Source organism: Schistocerca gregaria, chromosome 4, assembly GCF_023897955.1.
Source record: "Schistocerca gregaria isolate iqSchGreg1 chromosome 4, iqSchGreg1.2, whole genome shotgun sequence".
In the NCBI taxonomy this organism is placed as follows: Eukaryota; Metazoa; Arthropoda; class Insecta; order Orthoptera; family Acrididae; genus Schistocerca; species Schistocerca gregaria.
In genome coordinates this window covers 122,669,106-122,692,020 of record NC_064923.1, presented here as the reverse complement: position 1 = coordinate 122,692,020, position 22,915 = coordinate 122,669,106, and the positions used below count along the sequence as shown (strand labels likewise).

The 22,915-nt window shown below is 45.1% G+C and overlaps 1 protein-coding gene across 4 annotated transcripts in view; it reads right to left on the bottom strand.

The window, feature by feature from the left end:
- The window catches only part of LOC126266596 (alpha-1,3-mannosyl-glycoprotein 4-beta-N-acetylglucosaminyltransferase A), a 705,207-nt gene that overhangs the window by 58,682 nt on the left and 623,610 nt on the right, over positions 1 to 22,915 (bottom strand). For all 4 annotated transcript variants that reach the window (XM_049970912.1, XM_049970913.1, XM_049970914.1 and 1 more), the window contains one exon: positions 11,246 to 11,614. In XM_049970912.1, coding sequence (XP_049826869.1) covers positions 11,246 to 11,614 — 369 coding nt within the window. The remainder of the gene's footprint in view (positions 1 to 11,245; positions 11,615 to 22,915) is intronic.

The window sequence follows — 22,915 nt, the reverse complement described above, 5'->3', positions numbered from 1 at the left end:
TGGCAGCAACTTGAAATTAGCAGAGGTTGAGGCCTGGTGGGTAACGAGAAGAGAGGTTATACTGAAGGGCAAGTTCCTATCTCCGGAGTTCTGACAGGTTGGTGTTAGTGAGAAGTATCCAGATAACCCGGACAGTGCAACACTGTGCCAAGATGTGTTGGCCATGCACCAGGGCATGTTTAGCCACAGGGTGATCCTTATTACCAACAAACACTGTCTGCCTGTGTCCATTCATGTGAATGGACAGTTTATTGCTGGTCATTCCCACATAGAAAGCTTCACAGTGTAGGCAGGTCAGTTGGTAAATCACGTGGGTGCCTTCACACGTGGCTCTGCCTTTGATCGTGTACACCTTGCGGGTTACTGGACTGGAGTAGGTGGTGGTGGTGGTGGTGGTGGTGGTGGTGGTGGTGGTGGTGGTGGTGGTGGTGTGCATGGGACAGGTTTTACACCGGGGGCAGTTACAAGGGTAGGAGCCAAAGGGTAGGGAAGGTGGTTTGGGGATTTCATAGGGATGAACTAAGAGGTTACGAAGGTTAGGTGGATGGCAGAAAGACACTCTTGGTGGAGTGGGAAGGATTTCGTGAAGGGTGGATCTCATTTCAGGGCAAGCTTTCTATGTGGGAATGGCCAGCAACAAACTGTCCATTCACATGAATGGACACAGACGGACAGTGTTTGTTGGTAATGAAGAGCACTCTGTGGCTAAACATGCCTTGGGGCACTGCCAGCACATCTTGGCAGTGTTACACCGTCCGGGTTATCTGGATACTTCCCACTAACACCAACCTGTCAGAACTCCGGAGATGGGAACTTGCTCTTCAGTAAATCCTCTCTTCTTGTTACCCGCCAGGCCTCAACCTCCGCTAATTTCAAGTTGCCACTGTGCATACCTCACCTGTCATTCAACATCTTTGCCTCTGTACTTCCACCTAGACTGACATCTCTGCCCTTACTCTTTGCCTTTAAATATGTCTGCTTGTGTCTGTGTATGTGCAAATATATATCTGTGTGCGTGTCCTTTTTTCTCCCTAAGGTAAGTCTTTCCGTTCCCGGGATTGGAATGACTCCTGACCCTCTCCCTTAAAACCAACGTCCTTTTGTCTTTCCCTCTCCTTCCCTCTTTCCCTCTCCTTCCCTCTTTCCTAATGAAGCAACGGTTTGTTGCGAAAGCTTGAATTTATATATTTTTCAAGACTTACCAAGTGGGAAAGCGCCAGCAGACAGGCACAATGAACAAAACACACAAACACACACAGAATTACTAGCTTTCGCAACCGATGGTTGCTTCTCCAGGAAGGAGAGGGAAAGACGAAAGGATGTGGGTTTTAAGGGAGAGGGTAAGGAGTCATTCCAATCCCGGGAGCGGAAAGACTTCCCTTAGTGGAAAAAAAGGACAGGTGTACACTCGCGCACACACACACCCATCCGCACATACACACCCATCCGCACATACACACCCATCCGCACATACACACCCATCCGCACATACACACCCATCCGCACATACACACAGGAGGCGCGTGCGCGCGCGCGCACCTGTCTTTTTTTCCTTCCTTTCCTTCCTTCCTTTCTTTCTTTTTTTCCACTAAGGGAAGTCTTTCCGCTCCCGGGATTGGAATGACTCCTTACCCTCTCCCTTAAAACCCACATCCTTTCGTCTTTCCCTCTCCTTCCTGAAGAAGCAACCATCGGTTGCGAAAGCTAGTAATTCTGTGTGTGTGTTTGTGTGTTTTGTTCATTGTGCCTGTCTGCTGGCGCTTTCCTGCTTGGTAAGTCTTGGAATCTTTGCTTTTAATATATTTTTCCCATGTGGAAGTTTCTTTCTATTACATGGAAATCACACTTTCACAATAGCTGCCTTAATAGCTGTCAGAGTGGCAGGAGTGGAGTGTATGTACCATTCAAATAGACAGACACAATACCTTTTACTATGTACACAAAGTTATCTCTACAGTGGTAGCTTAGTTCCATAAACACAGGGGCTTCAATGGATTCAACATGTTTGTTTTGCAAGCACAAACACAGGGGATATGTTTCAGCCTACTTTTTCAATTCCCACATAAGTGATTTGACTCCATTTATGTTCCACTATAGTATTAGAGATCTTTAACAGTGACATTTATTGCACTATTTCTCCTCTAGTGACACTTGTCTTATTTTTATGCTATGGATTGGAGAACATTAATAAGAAAGTGTAGAAAAGAGGACTTTGAATGAACAATAATGGGGCAGCCATCATCACCACCATGTGTTACTTGTTGGTCTGCTATTCTTACAACAAATGGAGATGGTTCGCTTGTTATTTTTTATTGTATGTATGTACTTTTTTATTTATTGTGACACACATTCAATAGATCCATTATTGTGAGACAGCATATGGATGTGGAATCAAAACATTTAATGCATTATTATGTTCAAGCCATTAATTGCTAAAGAGGTTAAAAAATACCGATTTCAGATACTGTCTAGACACAGAATTTGACTTATAAAGTACAAAGACTTTTCATGACTTACAGGACACATTGTGATTTACAAGATGTGTGAGAAAATTAATGAGGATGGTAACACTGTTGTCCTACTAACTGTGTAGACCAATATGTTCATTCCTTCCAGATGCCCAGTCTGGGTTTTAGCTCCATACAGCCACCACGCAATTTGTGAGAGTGGTTTTGTTGTGTCTTATGTAAATGGAACAGTGGAATTCAGGGCAATGTTATGCCACCAAGTTTTGTGTTAAACTTGGGGAATCCATGAGTGTGGCCTCTGGAAAGGTGAAACACACCTGAGGGAAAAATTCCTTTTCAAAAGCACAAGAATTTCACTGGCACAAATCACTTTTGGAAACACAGGAATATGCTGAAGATGAACCTCACTCAGAGAGGCCTTCAGCTTCAAAAACTGATGAAAACTTTAACTAGACTGACATTTAACAATAAGGATGATGAGTGAGCTGTTAAACTTTTACGCTTTTACCATATATCAAATTTTGGGCCAAAGATTTGAACATGTGAAAGGCTTGTGCCAAAATGGTTACAAAAAACCTCAACTGAGAAGGGCAATCAAAGAAACTTCTGCATTGGTCATCTTGAGAGGACTGCCAATGACCACGATTGGTTCAATCGTGTGATCATGGGTGATGAACCCTAGCTTTTTGTGTACAATCCTTAGAAACTAGCTAAGTGTAGTGTGGCACTCCAAGACATCATCTTGCCTGAAAAAGCTTGAATGAGGAAATCAAAGACCAAAACAATGCTGATCTGCCGGAATGAGATTTTCACTCTGCAGTGGAGTGTGTGCTGAAATGAAACTTCCTGGAGGATTAAAACTGTATGCCAAACTGAGACTCTAACTCTGTACCTTTGCCTTTCACGGGCAAGTGCTCTACCATCAGCAGTGCACACTCCGCTGCAGAGTGAAAATCTCATTCTGGAAACATTCCCCAGGCTGTGGCTAAGCCATGTCTCCACAATATCTTCTCTTTCAGGAGTGCTAGTTCTGCAAGGTTCACAGAAGAGCTTCCGTAAAGTTTGGAAGGTAGGAGACGAAGTACTGGCAGAAGTAAAGCTGTGAGGATGGGGCATGAGTCGTGCTTGGGTAGCTCAGATGGCAGAACACTTGCCCGCGAAAGGCAAAGGTCCCAAGTTTGAGTTTGGTCCGGCACACAGTGTTAATCTGCTAGGAAGTTTCAATGCTGATTTACTTTAATGACATTCGATGTATCATGCATAAGGAATTTGTTCCTTCAGGACAAGGTGTCAACCAAATGTTTTACAAAGATGTCCTTGAAAAGTTCACAAAAAGAGTGACTCAAGTGAGACAGTAAATTAAAGACAAGTGGATGCTGCATCACAACACCCCATGTCAGATGCACACTTCCATCACTGAATTTTTTGTCTGAAAAGGCATTCCCTTCGTTCCACATCCCCCTGTATATTCACCTGCTTGGAGTCCCCATGACCTTTTTCTTTTCCTGAAATTGAAAAAATGTCTTAAAAGGATGTCATTCTGGGACTCTAGAGAACATTCCAAAGAAAGGGACCAACTTGTTACCAGCCCCACTAGTTGAAGCCTGTCAGTGCTGCCACCAAGCCAGAACACCACCACTGGTGAATACTTGCCGAAGGGAACAATAATGTTGTTTGGGGGGGGGGGGGGGGAAGCAATATTATTGATGATAATATAGCTATGGTGTAAATTGTGGCAAGCAGTGCTTTAAACCTTCAAGTTTTTCCCTCCAGAGGAACGAATATACAAGGATGGTATTGGTTGACAAATTAAACTAATCACATAAAGCAAACTTTACACAACCTGTGGTGATTTGTCTGTATATTAAAAAAGGATAGTTGTTCGTGTAATATGAAGACTTTAATTATAATTTAATCTGCTAACGTGGCTGCTGGTGTTGTGCAGATACTTTAATGTGGCAGTTTTAGGTGGGAGTATTTTGGAGAGGGCTTATGTAAGATGCCAGTACAATTCAGGCCTATATTACCTTGTTTGTGGCACTGTCACCACACAGCAAGCAATTGAGGTAGCCATTACTGAATGCTTTGTGTATTTTTGTTTGCTTTTTGTTGTGTGTTGCTCATTGTTTCCTTTACTGAAAATTATATCTAGGTCTACAAATGACTCTTATCACCAGAAAAAATAATGCCAGTCACTGTCACCATGTGTGAGTTCTGCTGCTGCATGAGCGTAAATCTCGGGTGTAGGTTGCCAAGCTTGTGAGGGGGAGTTATGGCTTGTTCCCTGTGTTACAGTGAGCCAGAACATTTTATAACCTGCTAAACAGTGTGTCAGTCCCCTTATGGAACCCAATACAGCAGCCATTCTGCCAAGGCATGGATTCTACAAGTCCTTGTTAAGCTTCTGGAGGTATGCGGCACCAGATGTCTGTGATCAGACTACGCAATTTCCATAAATTACTGGCCAATAGCCTGATAATGTCCCAAGTGTGTTCCACTGAGTTCAGATCAGGTGACATTGGTGACCAAGACAATATGAGTACACTATCATGCTCCTCAAACCACACTATCATTACCTTGTGACATGGACAGTTATCCTGGTAAAAGATGGCATTGCCATTATTGGGAAAGATGCAGGCAGTCAGCAATAATGTCTGTATAATCCACAACTGTACTGATGTCTTGAATTACTGTCATAGGTCCCATGGAAGCCCGGATGAGTGCCCCCATGGCATAATACTGGTCCCATCAGCCTGCATCTGTTGCATGGTACACGATTCGACAGCTGTTCGCAAGGATGACAGCATAACCAGAAATGACTACTGATGTGGTGTAACAAGGATCTGTAGTCATCCAACCAGGTGCGGGCTTTACACCTACACCTACACCCATACTCTGCAAGCCACTTGACAGAGCATGGCAGAGGGTACCTCGAGTACCTCTATCGGTTCTCCCTTCTATTCCAGTCTCGTACTGTTCGTGGAAAGAAGGATTGTCGGTATGCTTCTGTGTGGAATCTAATCTCTCTGATTTTATCCTCATGGTCTCTTTGCGAGATATACGTAGGAGCTAGCAATATACTGCTTGACTCTTCGGTGAAGGTATGTTCTCGAAACTCAACAAAAGCCTGTACCAAGCTACTGAGTGTCTCTCCTGCAGAGTCTTCCACTTGAGTTTATCTATCATCTCCATAACGCTTTCACGATTACTAAATGATCCTGTAACGAAGCGCGCTGCTCTCCGTTGGATCTTCTCTATCTCTTCTATCAACCCTACCTGGTGCGGATCCCACACTGCTGAGCAGTATTCAAGCATTGGGCGAACAAGCGTACTGTAACCTACTTCCTTTGTTGTCGGATTGCATTTCCTTAGGATTCTTCCAATGAATCTCAGTCTGGCATCTGCTTTACCGACGATCAACTTTATATGATCATTCCATTTTAAATCACTCCTAATGCGTACTCCCAGATAATTTATGGAATTAACTGCTTCCAGTTGCTGACCTGCTATTTTGTAGCTAAATGATAAGGGACCTATCTTTCTATGTATTCACAGCACATTACACTAGTCTACATTGAGATTGAATTGCTATTCCCTGCACCGTGCATCAATTCGCTGCAGATCCTCCTGCATTTCAGTACAATTTTCCAATGTTACAACCTCTCGATATACCACAGCATTATCCGCAAAAAGCCTCAGTGAACTTCCGATGTCATCCACAAGGTCATTTATGTATATTGTGGATAGCAACGGTCTTACAACACTCGCCTGCAGCACACCTGAAATCACTCTTACTTCAAAGACTTCTCTCCATTGAGAATGACATGCTGCGTTCTGTTATCTAGGAACTCTTCAATCACACAATTGGTCTGATAGTCCATATACTCTTACTTTGTTCATTAAACGACTGTGGGGAACTGTGTCAAATGCCTTGCGGAAGTCAAGAAACATGGCATCTACCTGTGAACCCGTGTCTATGGTCATCTGAGTCTCGTGGACGAATAGCGCGAGCTGGGTTTCACATGACCGCCTTTTTCGAAACCCATGCTCATATCTACAGAGTAGATTTCTAGTCTCCATAAAAGTCGTTATACTGGAACATAACACATGTTCCAAAATTCTACAACTGATCGACATTAGAGATACATGTCTATAGTTCTGCACATATGTTTGATGTCCCTTCTTGAAAACGGGGATGATCTGTGCCCTTTTCCAATCCTTTGGAATGCTACGCTCTTCTAGAAACCTCCGGTACACTGCTGCAAGAAGGGGGGCAGGGGAGGGGGGGGGGGGTCGCAAGTTCCTTCACGTACTCTGTGTAAAATCAAACTGGTATCCCATCAGGTCCAGCGGCCTTTCCTCTTTTGAGCGATTTTAATTGTTTCTCTATCCGTCTGTCGTCTATTTCGGTATCTACCATTTTGTCATCTGTGCGACAATCTAGAGAAGGAACTGAAGTGCAGTCTTCCTCTGTGAAACAGCTTTGGAAGAAGACATTTAGTATTTCGGCCTTCAGTCTGTCATCCTCTGTTTCAGTACCATTTTGGTCACAGAGTGTCTGGACATTTTGTTTTGATCCACCTACCGCTTTCACATGAGACCAAAATTTCTTAGGATTCTCTGCCAAGTCAGTACATAGAACTTTACTTTCGAATTCATTGAACGTCTCTCGCATAGCACTCCTCACACTACATTTCGCTTCGCATTATTTTTGTTTGGCTGCAAGGCTTTGGCTATGTTTATGTTTGCTGTGAAGTTCGCTTTGCTTCCGCAGCAGTTTTCTAACTCGGTTGTTGTACCACGATGGCTCTTTTCCATCTCTTATGATCTTGCATGGCACATACTCATCTAACGCATATTGTACGATGGTTTTGAACTTTGTCCACTGATACTCAACACCACCTGTACTCGAGACAAAACTTGTGTGTTGAGCCGTCAGTTACTCTAATCTGCTTTTTGTCACTTTTGCTAAACAGAAAAATCTTCCTACCTTTTCTAATATTTCTGTTTATGGCTGAAATCATCAATACAGTAACTGCTGTATGATCGCTGATTCCCTGTTCTGCATTAACTGTTTCAAATGTTCAGGTCAGTTTGTCACGAGAAGGTCTAATATGTTATCGCCACGAGTCGGTTCTCTGTTTAACTGCTCAAGGTAGTTTTCAGATAAAGCACTTTAAAAAATGTCACTGGATTCTTTGTCCTTGCCACCTGTTATGAACGTTTGAGTCTCCCAGTCTATATCTGGCAAATTAAAATCTCCACCCAGAACTGTAACACAGTGGGGAAATCTACTCTAAATATTTTCCAAATTGTCCTTCAGGTGCTCAGCCACAACAGCTACTGAGCCAGGGGGCCTATAGCCACATCAAATTACCATGTCTGACCCTGCTTTAATCTTGACCTTTACCCAAATTATTTCACATTTCAGATCTCTGTCAATTTCCTTCGATACTATTGCACTTCTTATCGCTATAAACATGCCTCCTGTCCAGCCTGTCTCTGCGGTATACATTTTAATCTGAGTTTAGGATTTCATTACTGTTCACGTCTGGTTTCAGCCAACTTTCTGTCCTTAGTACTGTATGGGCGTTGTGACTGTTTATTAATGAGATCAGTTCCGGGACCTTCCTATAGACGCTCCTGCAGTTTACTATTAGCACATTAATATTTTTATTCCCCGTTGCATTTTGCGTACTCCTACCTTGCCTCTTTGCAGAGCATGCGGAGGTTATAATTATTCCCCATTTGTCTGCTTATATACTTACCTTGCAGTATCACATGTCCACAAGGCTGGCAAGCGACAATATCGCAGGAGCAGTGGTCAGAAAGTTTTGGCTCATTCGTGTAAGTTCTGTTTATTCAGACTTCCACACAGTAGTGCTTCATAACCAAGCAATGCTGAAGCTAAGAAAGGTTATGGTGCATACATAGCCATATAGACAGTAATTTTTCCATCTCAATGAATACAGAAATGAGTGGTACAAAGTATATCCACCATGAAGTGTAATATATCTTGCAGAATATACTGGGTGTATTATAAATAATGACATGAACATACACAGTTTAAAGTATACATTACTAGAGGCAAATGTGTTTCAGTAAACATAGGTCGAAAGACAAACCACTTGAGATATAATTGCAATGAGTTTACCAGATACTACTAATGTGATTCTGGGCAAATATCACATCCGGGTCTGTGATGATGTCAATGTTTACATTTTTGAGACATGGTATTGTCAACTGAATGGATACAACACAATACACTTTCAGAATGCCACTAATGTCAGCTGTTTGGAGAATATCAGTTGTGTTACAGAAGTGTAGGTGGTAATGAAACATTACAATAACAAGGCTTGTGTAGACATGCATTTCATGTATGGTAGCGCTAAAGGCAATGCACACGAGGCAGTGTGCTTGGTTCAAGACTGACCGAAGGCACTGTCGACAGTGAAACATTTGCAGGACTGCATCAACATCTCTGACAAAACTGGAAGTGGGTAGACATTAACAAATTACACCTGTGCCAGAAACTGTGGTGCTGGAAACAGTGTAACACTCCAAGAATCTTGAAAAGGAGGCTTGCTGCACATATTTCTGGAATGAGCTACAATTTGGTTTGGAGAATGATGCATCACCCTGTATCACCTCCAGCGAGTTCAGTGTTTATTTATGTATGAATAATCACATCCTCCTCCTTGCCTGTGCGCGTGCGTATACCTGTCCTTTTTTCCCTTTAAGGTAAGTCTTTCCGCTCCCGGGATTGGAATGATCGCGTACTTTCTCCCTTAAAACCCACATCCTTTCATCTTTCCCTCTCCTTCCCTCTTTCCTGATGAAGCAACCGTTAGTTACGAAAGCTTGAATTTTGTGTGTATGTTTGTGTGTCTGTTCAACATGCCTGCACTTTCATTTGGTAAGTCACATTATCTTTGTTTTTATATACATAATCAGTTGGTTCTACTGAGAAATTCATCGCTGGAGTAAAAGCAGTTGGCCACCAATAAATCCTTTAGGCTTCTCTTAAACTGAATTTCATTGGTTGTTAAGCTTTTTATGGCTGCTGGCAAGTTATTGAAAATGTGTGTTCCTGAACAATGCACGCCTTTTTGTACAAGACTAAGTGACTAAATCCTTGTGCAGATTATTCTTATTTCTAGTATTGATTCCGTGAATTGAGCTGATGGTTTGAAAAAGTGATATTTTTAATGACAAATTTCATTAAAGAGTTAATATATTGGGAAGCAGTAGCTAGTATCCCTAGTTCCCTTAACGGACGTCTGCAAAATGGTTCAAATGTCTCTGAGCAGTATGGGACATTAGATTAGATATTAGATTAGATTAAACCAGTTCCATGGATCATGAATACGATATTTCGTAATGATGTGGAACGAGTCAAATTTTCCAATACATGACATAATTAAGTTATTTTAACAACATAATTAAGTTAATATAACAATTTTATTATTTTTTAATAATTTGTTTTTCTTTTTTTCTTAATTTATATCTAAAAATTCCTCTATGGAGTAGGAGGAGTTGTCATTCAGAAATTCTTTTAATTTCTTCTTAAATACGTGTTGGTTATCTGCCAGACTTTTGATACTATTTGGTAAGTGACCAAAGACTTAAGAGGCAGTATAATTCACCCCTTTCTGTGCCAAAGTTAGATTTAATCTTGAATAGTGAAGATCATCCTTTCTCCTATTACTTTTGAATTGGGTTTGGTTGTTAATAACAAATTTCATAAGAGTATATATACTGAAAAGTTACTGTGAATATCCCTAGATCCTTAAATGTCTGCAGGATGATCTTGGGTGGACTCCAGCTATTATTCAGATTACACGCTTTTGTGAAATAAATACTTTATTCCTCAGTGATGAATCACCCCAAAATGTGATGCCATATGCAAGCAATGAGTGTAAACAGGCGTAGTAAACTAATTTACTAAGATGTTTATCACCAAAATTTGCAATGACCCTTATTGCATAAGTAGCTGAACTCAAACGTTTCAGCAGATCATCAACGTGTTTCTTCCAATTTAATCTCTCATCAACGGGCACACCTAAAAATTTTGAATATTCTACCTTAGCTATCTGCTTCTGATTAAGGTCTATATTTATTCATGGCATCATACCATTTGCTGAACAGAACTTTACGTACTGTGTCTTATCAAAATTCAGTGAGAGTTCATTAACATCTGAGGTCATCAGTTCCCTAGAACTTAAAACTACTTAAACCTAACTAAGGTAAGGACATCACACACATCCAAGCCCGAGGCAGGATTCGAACCCGCGACTGTAGCGGTCATACGGTTCCAGACTAAAGTGCCTAGAACTGCACGGTGACACCGGCCGGTGGACTTCGGCAGAATGTTCTTGAGTTCACACCACATATAACTCTTACTGCACATTTTTGTGCCCGGAAAACTTTAGCTTGGCTTGATGAATTACCCCCCCCCCCCCCCAAAAAAATAATCCCATATGACATTATGGAATGAAAGCAAGCATAGTATGCCAGCTTTTTCATTTTTATATCCCCTATGTCTGACAATTCTCATCGCAAATAGAGATTTGTTAAGACGCTTCAGCAGTTCTGTAGCATGCTTTTTCCAGTTGAATTTCTTATCAAGCTGTAATCCCAAGAATTTAACACTGTCCGCTTCTTCTCTCTGCTTGTCATCGTATGTTAGGCATATACTCGTGGGACACCCCTTACAAGTTCTGAACTGCATGTAGGATACACCCTGTGTAGGTAGGTAGACGGGAGAGTGGACTCACCGCCGACGCGGCCCTTGGAGAGGCAGTAGGCGGGCCGTAGAGAGCCGGCGGCGTCGAGCAGGTGCGGCAGGAAGTGGAAGGCGGAGGGCAGGCGCAGCGGCGGGCCAGCGCCCTGGCCGACCGCGGAGCTGGCGTTGCCCGCGCCCGACAGCAGCGCGCGCAGCTCCGGCGCCGCCAGCGCGCCCAGCCCCTGCCCCGAGCCGCCCCCGCCGCTGGCGTTCGCGCTGGCGCCAGCGTCCAGCAGCGCCGCCAGCGGCTGCGCCAGCGCGCGCACCTCCTCCTGGCGCGCCCGGTGCTGCGACTCCAGGTGCTGCAGCCGCGCCTGCAGCTCCGCCAGCCGCGACACCAGCGCCTGCTCGGCGCTCACGTCTGCAACACAGGAGTAGCATCCGCTGTAAAATTTATTCGTTACCCTGTTTCTGGATAACAGTGGGTTCGCCCATTAGTAGTTTTAATGAATCATCATCATCCTCTAACATTACATTTTTTTTTTCTTTTTAGAGCGAGAGATAACCGATACGTGTGTAATCTCGACTCTCGCAGAGGTTAAAATTATCTCAACTGTTTTATTAAAAAACTTCGTACGATTTTGTATATTATTATACACTACTGGCCATTAAAATTGCTACACCACGAAGATGACGTGCGACAGACGCGGAATTTAAGCGACAGGAAGATGATGCTATGGTATGCAAATGATTAGCTGTTCAGAGCATTCACATAAGGTTGGCGCCGGTGACGACACCTGCAACGTGCTGACATGAGGAAAGTTTCCAACCGATTTCTCATACACAGGCAGCAGTTGACCGGCGTCGCCTGGTGAAACGTTGTTGTGATGCCTCGTGTAGGCAGGAGAAATGCGTACCACCACGTTTCCGACTTTGATAATGGTCGGATTGTAGCCAATCACGATTGCGGTTTATCGTATAGCGACATTGCTGCTCGCGCTAATCGAGATCCAATGACTGTTAGCAGAATATGCAATCGGTTGGTTCAGGAGGGTAATACCGAACGCCGTGCTGGATTCCAACGGCCTCCTACCACTAGCAGTCGAGATGACAGGCATCTTATGGACAGTAATGGATGGTGCCGCCACGTCTCGATCCCTGAGTCAACAGATGGGGACGTTTGCAAGACAACAATCACCACGAACAATTCGGCGACGTTTGCAGCAGCATTGACTATCAGCTCGGAGACCGTGGCTGCGGTTACCCTTGTCGCTGCATCACAGACAGGAGCCGCTGCGATGGTCTACTCAACGACGAACCTGGATGCACGAATCGCAAAACATTTTTTCGGATGAATCCAGGTTCTGTTTACAGCATCGTGATGGTCGCATCCGTGTTTGGCGACATCGCGGTGAACGTACATTGGAAGCGTATATTAGTCTTCGCCATACTGGTGTATCACCTGTCGTGACGGTATGGGGTGCCATTGGTTACACGTCTCGGTCACCTCTTGTTCGCATTGATGGCACTTTGAACAGTGGACGTTACATTTCAGATGTATTACGACCCGTGGCTCTACCCTTCATTTGATCCCTGCGAAACCCTACAATGCAGCAGGATAATGCACGAGCGCATGTTGCAGGTCCTGTATGGGCCTTTCTGGAAATAGAAAATGTTCGACTGCTGCCCTGGCCAGCACGTTCTCCAGATCTCTCACCAACTGAAAACGCCTGGTCAATGGCGGGCGAGCAGCTGGCTCATCACAATATGCCAGTCAGTACTCTTGATGAACTGTGGTATCGTGTTGAAGCTGCATGGGCAGCTGTACCTGCACACGCCATCCAAGTTCTGTTCGACTCAATGCCCAGGTGTATCAAGGCCGTTGTTACGGACACAGGTGGTTGTTCTCTGTACTGATTTCTCAGGATCTATGCACCCAAATTGCGTGAAAACGTAATCACATGTCAGTTCTAGTATAATGTATCTGTGCAATGAATGCCCGTTTATAATCTGCGTTTCTTCTTGGTGTAGCAATTTTCATGGCGAGTAGTGTATTTCAGGCTAAAATATACAAAAAAGAAATTAATGTGTTACAATCGATAATCAGCAACAGTTAAAATTACCCTTCTTTTAAAAATATTTGAAATTACAAAATTTGTGGCATATTTAAAATTCACATTATTAATTGCACAGTCTAACGCTAATAATTAAATTCTTTTCTGGAGTAATTTATGAAACAATATTTTAGCGATGATTCAGCTTTTGTTTCGTGAACTCTTTCGCTTTTGAAACTCTGGAAATTGTGAGTACCGCAGAATGTAAGGAGTGTGGACATGCCTCTGTTGTTGACAAGTTTAGCAAAATATGTGCTTTTGCATCAATGTCATTATTGGTTTTTTTGAACGGGGAAATTGTGAAGTCAGTGTGGTTTAGAAAAATGGGTTAAAATAAAAGATATTCATAGCAACAGCTAACTTTTTAACAGTTATTTTGTCAACACGAACCTAAGAAATCGAAATTTTCAGCTGGAAGGAAATACTCCTAGATAAGACTGAGCCAGCTACAACGAGATAATCACGCTAACTAAAATGTTCTTTAGTAATCTTACTCCTCTCGAAGTTTTCAAGATTTGTGCAAGGAATGGGACATTAATTGTGATGTGTGGGAGGGTAAGATTAAAAAGTCCTGTTGGCGTCTAACGCCACAATGTAAAAGAGTGTATTGCTTGAATGTAATTACGACAAATGACTATTTGTATAGGGGAGTAACAAAAATTAATTTCCTGACCGTGAACACCACGAACACCTGTGCGTTTAATCTCTGGTGCGAGTTTTTAGCCCTGTGTGTCGCTGTGCAATGTACACTACTGCTCATTGAAATCTGACCACTACGATGGACTGCAGATGACGAAATTTTGGTGAGTGTGCTTTTATAATACAGTATGAAGAATATACGATTGCAGTTGTATTTGATTTGAGGGGAACGCAATATGTGGAATGTATCAGGTTGGTGCATATGTTCGTAGCATTTTTGTTTTGCATACTAGTATCCTGGTTGCTATAAGTCTATCATTTGTCATTTTTTATTTTTGTTCACTGCTGACATTTGAGTTTAGACATTGTCATCTGAAGACAGTGAGTGGAGCTGCGGACGCCAGAAAATGGAATGACAAGTGGATAAATCTGAACATTTGTGACATACTCTTCTGTTTGAGCTCAACAGAGGTGTGACAGAAGCGGAGGAAGCCAGAAACATTTGTGCTGCATATGGGGATAATGCCATTGGACTGAGTTGGCAAGAAACTGGCTTTCTCTTTTCAAGGAGGATCGTTTGGACATTAGAGACTCTCCACATTCAAGAAGATTTTCGTGTCTCGTGATGGTGGGTTTGTGGGGGCCACAGTCCAACCCAGCCACAGTCCAACCCAGCCACAGTCCAACCCAGCCACAGTCCAACCCAGCCACAGTCCAACCCAGCCACAGTCCAACCCAGCCACAGTCCAACCCAGCCACAGTCCAACCCAGCCACAGTCCAACCCAGCCACAGTCCAACCCAGCCACAGTCCAACCCAGCCACAGTCCAACCCAGCCACAGTCCAACCCAGCCACAGTCCAACCCAGCCACAGTCCAACCCAGCCACAGTCCAACCCAGCCACAGTCCAACCCAGCCACAGTCCAACCCAGCCACAGTCCAACCCAGCCACAGTCCAACCCAGCCACAGTCCAACCCAGCCACAGTCCAACCCAGCCACAGTCCAACCCAGCCACAGTCCAACCCAGCCACAGTCCAACCCAGCCACAGTCCAACCCAGCCACAGTCCAACCCAGCCACAGTCCAACCCAGCCACAGTCCAACCCAGCCACAGTCCAACCCAGCCACAGTCCAACCCAGCCACAGTCCAACCCAGCCACAGTCCAACCCAGCCACAGTCCAACCCAGCCACAGTCCAACCCAGCCACAGTCCAACCCAGCCACAGTCCAACCCAGCCACAGTCCAACCCAGCCACAGTCCAACCCAGCCACAGTCCAACCCAGCCACAGTCCAACCCAGCCACAGTCCAACCCAGCCACAGTCCAACCCAGCCACAGTCCAACCCAGCCACAGTCCAACCCAGCCACAGTCCAACCCAGCCACAGTCCAACCCAGCCACAGTCCAACCCAGCCACAGTCCAACCCAGCCACTTTCACTAATAAGGATGGAATGTTAAGGACAACACTAACACCCTATCACTGGGCAGAGGTAATCCATAACCCGGCCGGTTTCTGATGATCGTTTAAACGCATCAGTCCACAATGATCTATGTCAATTTAGTAGAGAACTGGCAGAAGTGTCGAAATGTGATCACTCCACTATCGTGTGACGTTTGCATGCAATTGGGAAGGTTCAAAAATCGAGTGCGTGTGTACTGCATGCTATAAACCAAAATCTCAAAAATCAGCTGGTAGCCATACATGCATCTCTGCTTGGTCGGCACATGAAAAAAGTCGACCATACCTATCCTGTATTGTTACCGATGACGTGAAGTGCTGTCTCCATGCAAACACAAGGTAAAGAAAGGAATGGTTTAGCTAAAACAAAGCAGCAACTCCCTGCACAAAGATCTGTGTGCATCGACGAAAGATAACATTATGCATCTGGTGGACCAGCGAAGGTGTGGTGTGCTACGAATTGTTTCCCCTTGGTGTAAGAATCACTGCCGACATTTATTGTCAACCAGTGAGACGTTTTATAGATGCAGTCCAAAAACAACGACCAGGAAGACTGCTTGAAGTGGTGCTATTCCACAATAATGCCCTCCCCCATTCTGCTAGACTGGAAAAAAGTATAATGTATAGGGATTCGGTTGGGAAATCATTCCAAACCCTAATTCACCTGAGCTTGCAAGATTTTCACCTTTTCGGTGCTCTAACGAACAACGTTCAAGGAACTTCCTTTCCGGATGAAAATGCACTCTGAACATGGCTCTACGAGTTCTTCGCCTCAAAACCACGTGATTTCCACAGTCGCGGAAGCGAAAAGCCGCCCCAGCTTGTCAGACTGTTTTAAACAGTGAAGGGAAATATATTATTGATGACTATAGTCTCATGTGTATCTGTTGTGTTGATTAAAACTTCTGCGAAAACTCTACAAGCTTTTGCAGCGACGTAACAGCACACATACCTGCCACTTGTAGCAGTGACAATGGCTTCATCTCATTTGGGCATCAGATCGAACATAGCTTGGAGAGCATATTGGTCTGTCGTTCCATCCTGCTTTAACTTTATGCTAGAGTTTGCCAACTGTACTGGCTGGCAATTGGTGGCTTGCCAGCGGCCCAGCAATCCACCACCCGATGTTTTCAGTGAGACATACATGGAGAATGTACTGCCCAATGCAGCAACATAATACGATTTCTGTTAAATCAGGACAGCACGGACTACACGCTGTCCCTCCTGGCTTAATCCTGTTTCTTCTACTGGATCGGCATGTTATTTGAGATTAGGCATTGTTAGTGGTAACAGATGGCCAGACGCCCTACCTGTTGCTTTCACTTCCCACCGCGATGAGATTTGTGTACCCCATCTGTCTTCGTCTTGTGTTATGTTATGTGCAATTGTGAGAACGCTTTCTAAATGTTTGTAGATCGTCCGAGATAACATGTGGGTGCCAGATCAGCATTCACCTACTTGTATGTGGAAACCTGCCCAAGAACCTTGTCCTGGTTGGCTGACAAATGAGCCCTTCACTTTAATACATGGGATATGGGGGGGGGGGGGGGGTGAATCTATTCAGAACCAGCGCCCCCCCACATGCGCTATAAGCTAGTGCTTTAATGCACTCAGCTATCTGTGAAGCCAACCACCAGCCTTTATGTTAGAAATTTAATGCCTGCTATCCAAATTACCAGCACTGCTAACCAGAGGAGGAGGACAGCAGCTCCCTCAATTTCCGAAAGTACGGGCCGATCATTCCTCCTGCCCATAACCCACACCACACAGTCGTGCGTTGTGGACGCATCTCGTTTTCCACAGTCACTCGCGGATATTCGTTACCCCAAATTCTGCAGTTCTGCTGTTGGCGTAACCATTGAGGTGGAAGTGCGCCTCATCTGAGAAAATAATTATTTTCGTTAAGTTTTCGTTCTTCCCTTGTCGAGCAAAGACCCACTGAGCAAATCGAAGTCTCTTCCCATGATCTCCAAGCTTGAAGTCTTGTGTAAGCTGAATCTTGTACGCATGCATTTTCAGATCTTTTGAATGGATTTCGTGCAGTGAACTTTGCGATAAATTCAATTGTTGAACTCGTTGGCGAACCGATTTTCTGGGACTTACGCCCACATTGTCACGCACGGGAGCAATCTTTTGTTGTGTTCGAACAGAACTAGGTCGTCCTGTTTTCTTAACGTTTGAAACAGAACCCGTGGTCTCAAACATCCGGGTCAACTTCTGAACTGAAGATTCAGTTGAAGCAATTCACAAACGGTTGCCGTGAGGACTTCCACTTTTCTGTAGTAACTTTTCATTACTTTGACACATTGCTCAGTTGTCAACTGCTCCATGACGAAAATAAATCTCAAACAATGCTCACCACCCAAAAGGTATCAGGCTAGTCATGGAAACGATCGTAAATAACATGGAGAGAGGGGGAAAAAAAGAATAAAACCCCGGCTGCCAACCGTCATATGACAAAATGGCGCAAAATTCGAATTCGTCCTTACTTCCCGGATACCCGTCATAACCAACTCGCAGCATCGTCGCTACATTTTCAACCATTTGGCATGACTATTGTACACCAATACAATGACTGGTTAGCAGTGCATATTCTGTTTATATTATTAGGTGCGGTTGGACACTACTGGATCATGCAAACATGCAAAGCTATTATGTTTCAATCCGTGGAATTTCCAAGCAGCTGTAATTTTTTCTCCATGCATTCATTATCTTTTTTTCAGGCGACTTTGTTCTGTGTCTGTAAGCTTTTGTTAATCAGAGAGAGAGAGAGAGAGAGAGAGAGAGAGAGAGAGAGAGAGAGAGAGAGAGAAAAGCTGTAGGCTGTAGGTTTGTGTGAATATTTTATCTCTATTACCAGAACATCTAACAATTACATTGTTATACGAACACGTTTGAAACGTTCCCGAATGTGATGATAGTACATGATAAGATGACACGAGGATGAAGTGTATTCTCTAAATGGTTATTAATTATTACAAGGGTAAGCCCAAAAGTAAGGTCTATTTTTTTAGAAGTACATAAACCTGTTTATTTCTACAGTGGTTCACATCAGTTTACAGCTTGGACATTTAGCTATTTTTCGACTAAATCACAATTTCTGTCGATGCATTTTTGTAGACGCTGTGGCAGTTTTTGTATGCCCTATCATACCAGCTCGCCGCCATGCCGTTTAGCTCCTCGTCGGAGCTGAATCGCTTTCTGGCCAAATGTCCTTTTAACATAGGAAACAGGTGATGTCACTGGGCGCCAAGTCAGGACTAAAAGGTGGATGGGTGATTATGTTCCACTGAAACTGTTGCAGGAGAGCAACGGTTTGCCTAGCGATGTGTGGGCGAGCGTTGTCTTGGAGAATGTGTACGCCCTTGTTCAACATTCCTCTTCTCCGGTTCTGAATTGCCCGTTTGAGTTTTTTCAGAGTATCACAGTACTTGTCAGCGTTAATTGTGGTCCCAACGATTCAGACCAGACGACGAGGTGAAAGAAGAGTTTCATAACTTTCTGAGCAGCACGGCGGCGTCTACAAAAATGGTGATTATGTCGGAAAATGGCTAAATGTTCAAGCTGTAAACTTATGTAAACCATTCTACAAATATATAGGTCTATGTACTTATAAAAAAAAATAGGAGATCTTACTTTTGGGATTACCCTCGTAATATGACTTTACAGAAATCTTCGAAAAAATTATAGAAATGAAGGACAATGTATGTCCATCGTGATTCTGTACTCAGAAGCGGGAGTATTGTCGTTGGGCTAACTGCTGCCGGCACGGCTTTCTACGATTATGTTGCCGCGTGAAAGGTACTCTGTGCTCCAGGCATTGTTGCACTGTCCCTGAGAATATTTGTTTTGCTGGAAACAAATCCGTTTCTTGACTCACAGCCCTTCAAGTGCTGTACGACCCTGTCTTCAGCTGATAGACGCCGGTTACGTAGGAACCCTGCGTGCCACTGAGTACGGATTCTCCGATCTCATCCATTCCATATATGCACAACAGTTGTGGTATCCCGACAGACGCAACGATGAACAGCGATCTCGATAGGAGTCGATCGTGTGGATGGATGTCTAATTCCGACTCTTGTTGACAGAAGCTTCTGCTCCTTCCACAAGACGTAACAATTATGTCTCAGTTAAGCGACACTTCAAGGTTATTTTTGAATGAGAAACCGCAGCGTAACCTTTCCTTACATTCACAGTGTAGATAGCGTTACGTTTATTTGCTTTGTGCGGTTGCACTGAAATACTAGTATCTGCGTAACCAAACATTTAGTACACTTAATTCAAATTTGACGTTTGTTGCAGGTTGCCTTCAGGCTGTGCCAATTACAATGGTAGGCGATCTAATGACTGCTAGACTATCTGGGTACTCTACATTGACCAGGTATGTATACTCCTGGAAATTGAAATAAGAACACCGTGAATTCATTGTCCCAGGAAGGGGAAACTTTATTGACACATTCCTGGGGTCAGATGCATCACATGATCACACTGACAGAACCACAGGCACATAGACACAGGCAACAGAGCATGCACAATGTCGGCACTAGTACAGTGTATATCCACTTTTCGCAGCAGTGCAGGCTGCTATTCTCCCATGGAGACGATCGTAGAGATGCTGGATGTAGTCCTGTGGAACGGCTTGCCATGCCATTTCCACCTGGCGCCTCAGTTGGACCAGCGTTCCTGCTGGACGTGCAGACCGCGTGAGACGACGCTTCATCCAGTTCCAAACATGCTCAATGGGGGACAGATCCGGAGATCTTGCTGGCCAGGGTAGTTGACTTACACCTTCTAGAGCACGTTGGGTGACACGGGATACATGCGGACGTGCGTTGTCCTGTTGGAACAGCAAGTTCCCTTGCCGGTCTAGGAATGCAGAACGATGGGTTCGATGACGGTTTGGATGTACCGTGCACTATTCAGTTTCCCCTCAACGATCACCAGAGGTGTACGGCCAGTGTAGGAGATCGCTCCTCACACCATGATGCCGGGTGTTGGCCCTGTGTGCCTCGGTCGTATGCAGTCCTGATTGTGGCGCTCACCTGCATGGCGCCAAACACGCATACCACCATCATTGGCACCAAGGCAGAAGCGACTCTCATCGCTGAAGACGACACGTCTCCATTCGTCCCTCCATTCACGCCTGTCGCGACGCCACTGGAGGCGGGCTGCACGATGTTGGGGCGTGAGCGGAAGACGGCCTAACGGTGTGCGGGACCGTAGCCCAGCTTCATGGAGACGGTTGCGAATGGTCCTCGCCGATACCCCAGGAGCAACAGTGTCCCTAATTTGCTGGGAAGTGGCGGTGCGGTCCCCTACAGCACTGCGTAGGATCCTACGGTCTTGGCGTGCATCCGTGCGTCGCTGCGGTCCGGTCCCAGGTCGACGGGCACGTGCACCTTCCGCCGACCACTGGCGACAACATCGATGTACTGTGGAGACCTCACGCCCCACGTGTTGAGCAATTTGGCGGTACGTCCACCCGGCCTCCCGCATGCTCACTATACGTCCTCGCTCAAAGTCCGTCAACTGCACATACGATTCATGTCCACGCTGTCGCGGCATGCTACCAGTGTTAAAGACTGCGATGGAGCTCCGATGGCCACGGCAAACTGGCTGACACTGACGGCGGCGGTGCACAAATGCTGCGCAGCTAGCGCCATTTGACGGCCAACAACGCGGTTCCTGGTGTGTCCGCTGTGCCGTGCGTGTGATCATTGCTTGTACAGTCCTCTCGCAGTGTCCGGAGCAAGTATGGTGGGTCTGACACACCGGTGTCTGTTCTTTTTTCCATTTCCAGGAGTGTATTTATTCGAATCTTCTTCTATTACATCTCCTCCTCCCTTTCTCTCTGTCCGTTTCCTCCTCTTCCATCTCTGCCTCTCTCTTCCTCCTTTCTTTCTCTGTCCATCCCCCCCCCCCTCTCTCTCTCTCTCTCGTCTCTCTCTCTCTGCCCCCCCCCCCCCCCCACGCACAACCATTCTCCTTCCTCATCTCTGTAAGTCTCCTCCTCCTGTCTGTCCATATCTTTATTCTCTCTTCTCTCCACGTTGTCGCTCTCAACCCAACAGGAACCTAGTGGTTTTCACCCCTACAGTATTTCTTTCCCGATTACGACTAATATTTGCACCAAATTTGACTGAAATCGTCCCAAGAGCTTTTACCCGTGACTTTGCCCGCATAAACCCATGTCAAACATGTGAGGTCTGTCTAAAAAGTATCCGATCTTTGATTTTCCCGCACAAAGTAGAGACAATAGCGCGGCGCCACTGCACACAGTAAAGGAAGAGACATGCGTGTGCGTGTATTTTGTCCCCGCCTTCCAGCGCGTCAGTTGCTGCGTGTCGGTCACTGAGAGGTGCTACACAACGTGTTCGTCGGATTACCGATTCTCTCAAGATGACTGAACGTGTTGAGCGAAGATACTGCTTCAAATTTTGTCAAAAGTTTGGTGATTCTCAAAGCGAAACAATTCGTAAGATTCAGTAGGTGTTTTGAGAAGATGCGATGGGCGTAACACAAATTAAGGACAGGTTCAACCGATTCAAAAACGACCGCACGTCAGCGGAGAGTGACTAGCGTTCTGGCAGGCCACAAAACTGTTCGGAGTGCAGCTGCCGTTGAGAGGATGTAAAATTTGGTGATGACAGATCACCCTTTGACCGTGTGGGATATTACCCAAGAGGTTGGAATGAGTGAAGATTCTGTACATGCAATTTTGCGTGATGATTTGGACATGCACCGAGTGGCTGCGGAATTCGTGCCCAAGTTGTCGCCGGAACAAGAAGACCGTTTTGACGTTGCACAGGACCTTCTGGACACCACCAACACTGATCATGGGTTTCTGAACACCGTGACAACTGGAGATGAGTCATGGGTGTACGGGTACGACCCAGAAACAAAAAGACAGTCGTCGCAATGGAAGCATCTCGAGTCTCCAAGGCCGAAGAAAGTGGGGCAGGTGCGAAGCAATATCAAGGTCATGCTGACTGTCTTCCTTGATGTCCGTGGAATTGTGCATCACAGACACGCACCGGAAGGACAAACAGTGATAAAGGAGTACTATCAAGATGTTCTCCGGCGACTCCGGACATGTGGATGGCGAAAAACTGGCAACTGCATAAAGAAACGCCCCCCCCCCCCCCCCATTCATCCCACTTGATCCAAAATTTCTTGGGCCAACATGGAATTACAGTCGTTCACCAACCACCCTAACTCCAGACATGGCTCCTTGCGACTTCTGGTTGTTTCAAAAATTGAAGAAGCCACTGGAAGGATCCCGTTTTGAGAGTAGGAAGAGAATGCGGAACACGACGACAGAGCTGAACACCATTCCAAAAGAAGACTTCCAGAGTTGTTTCCAGCAGTGGAAGGATCGGTGGGCTAAGAGAGTGCAAGCACAAGGGACCAACTTTGAAGGGGGGTTAGAGTCCCAACCCCGCCAGGTATTCGAAATATCTATGCGCACGCACCAAATACACATGCACCCCCTATGATAGGTGGGTGATTCG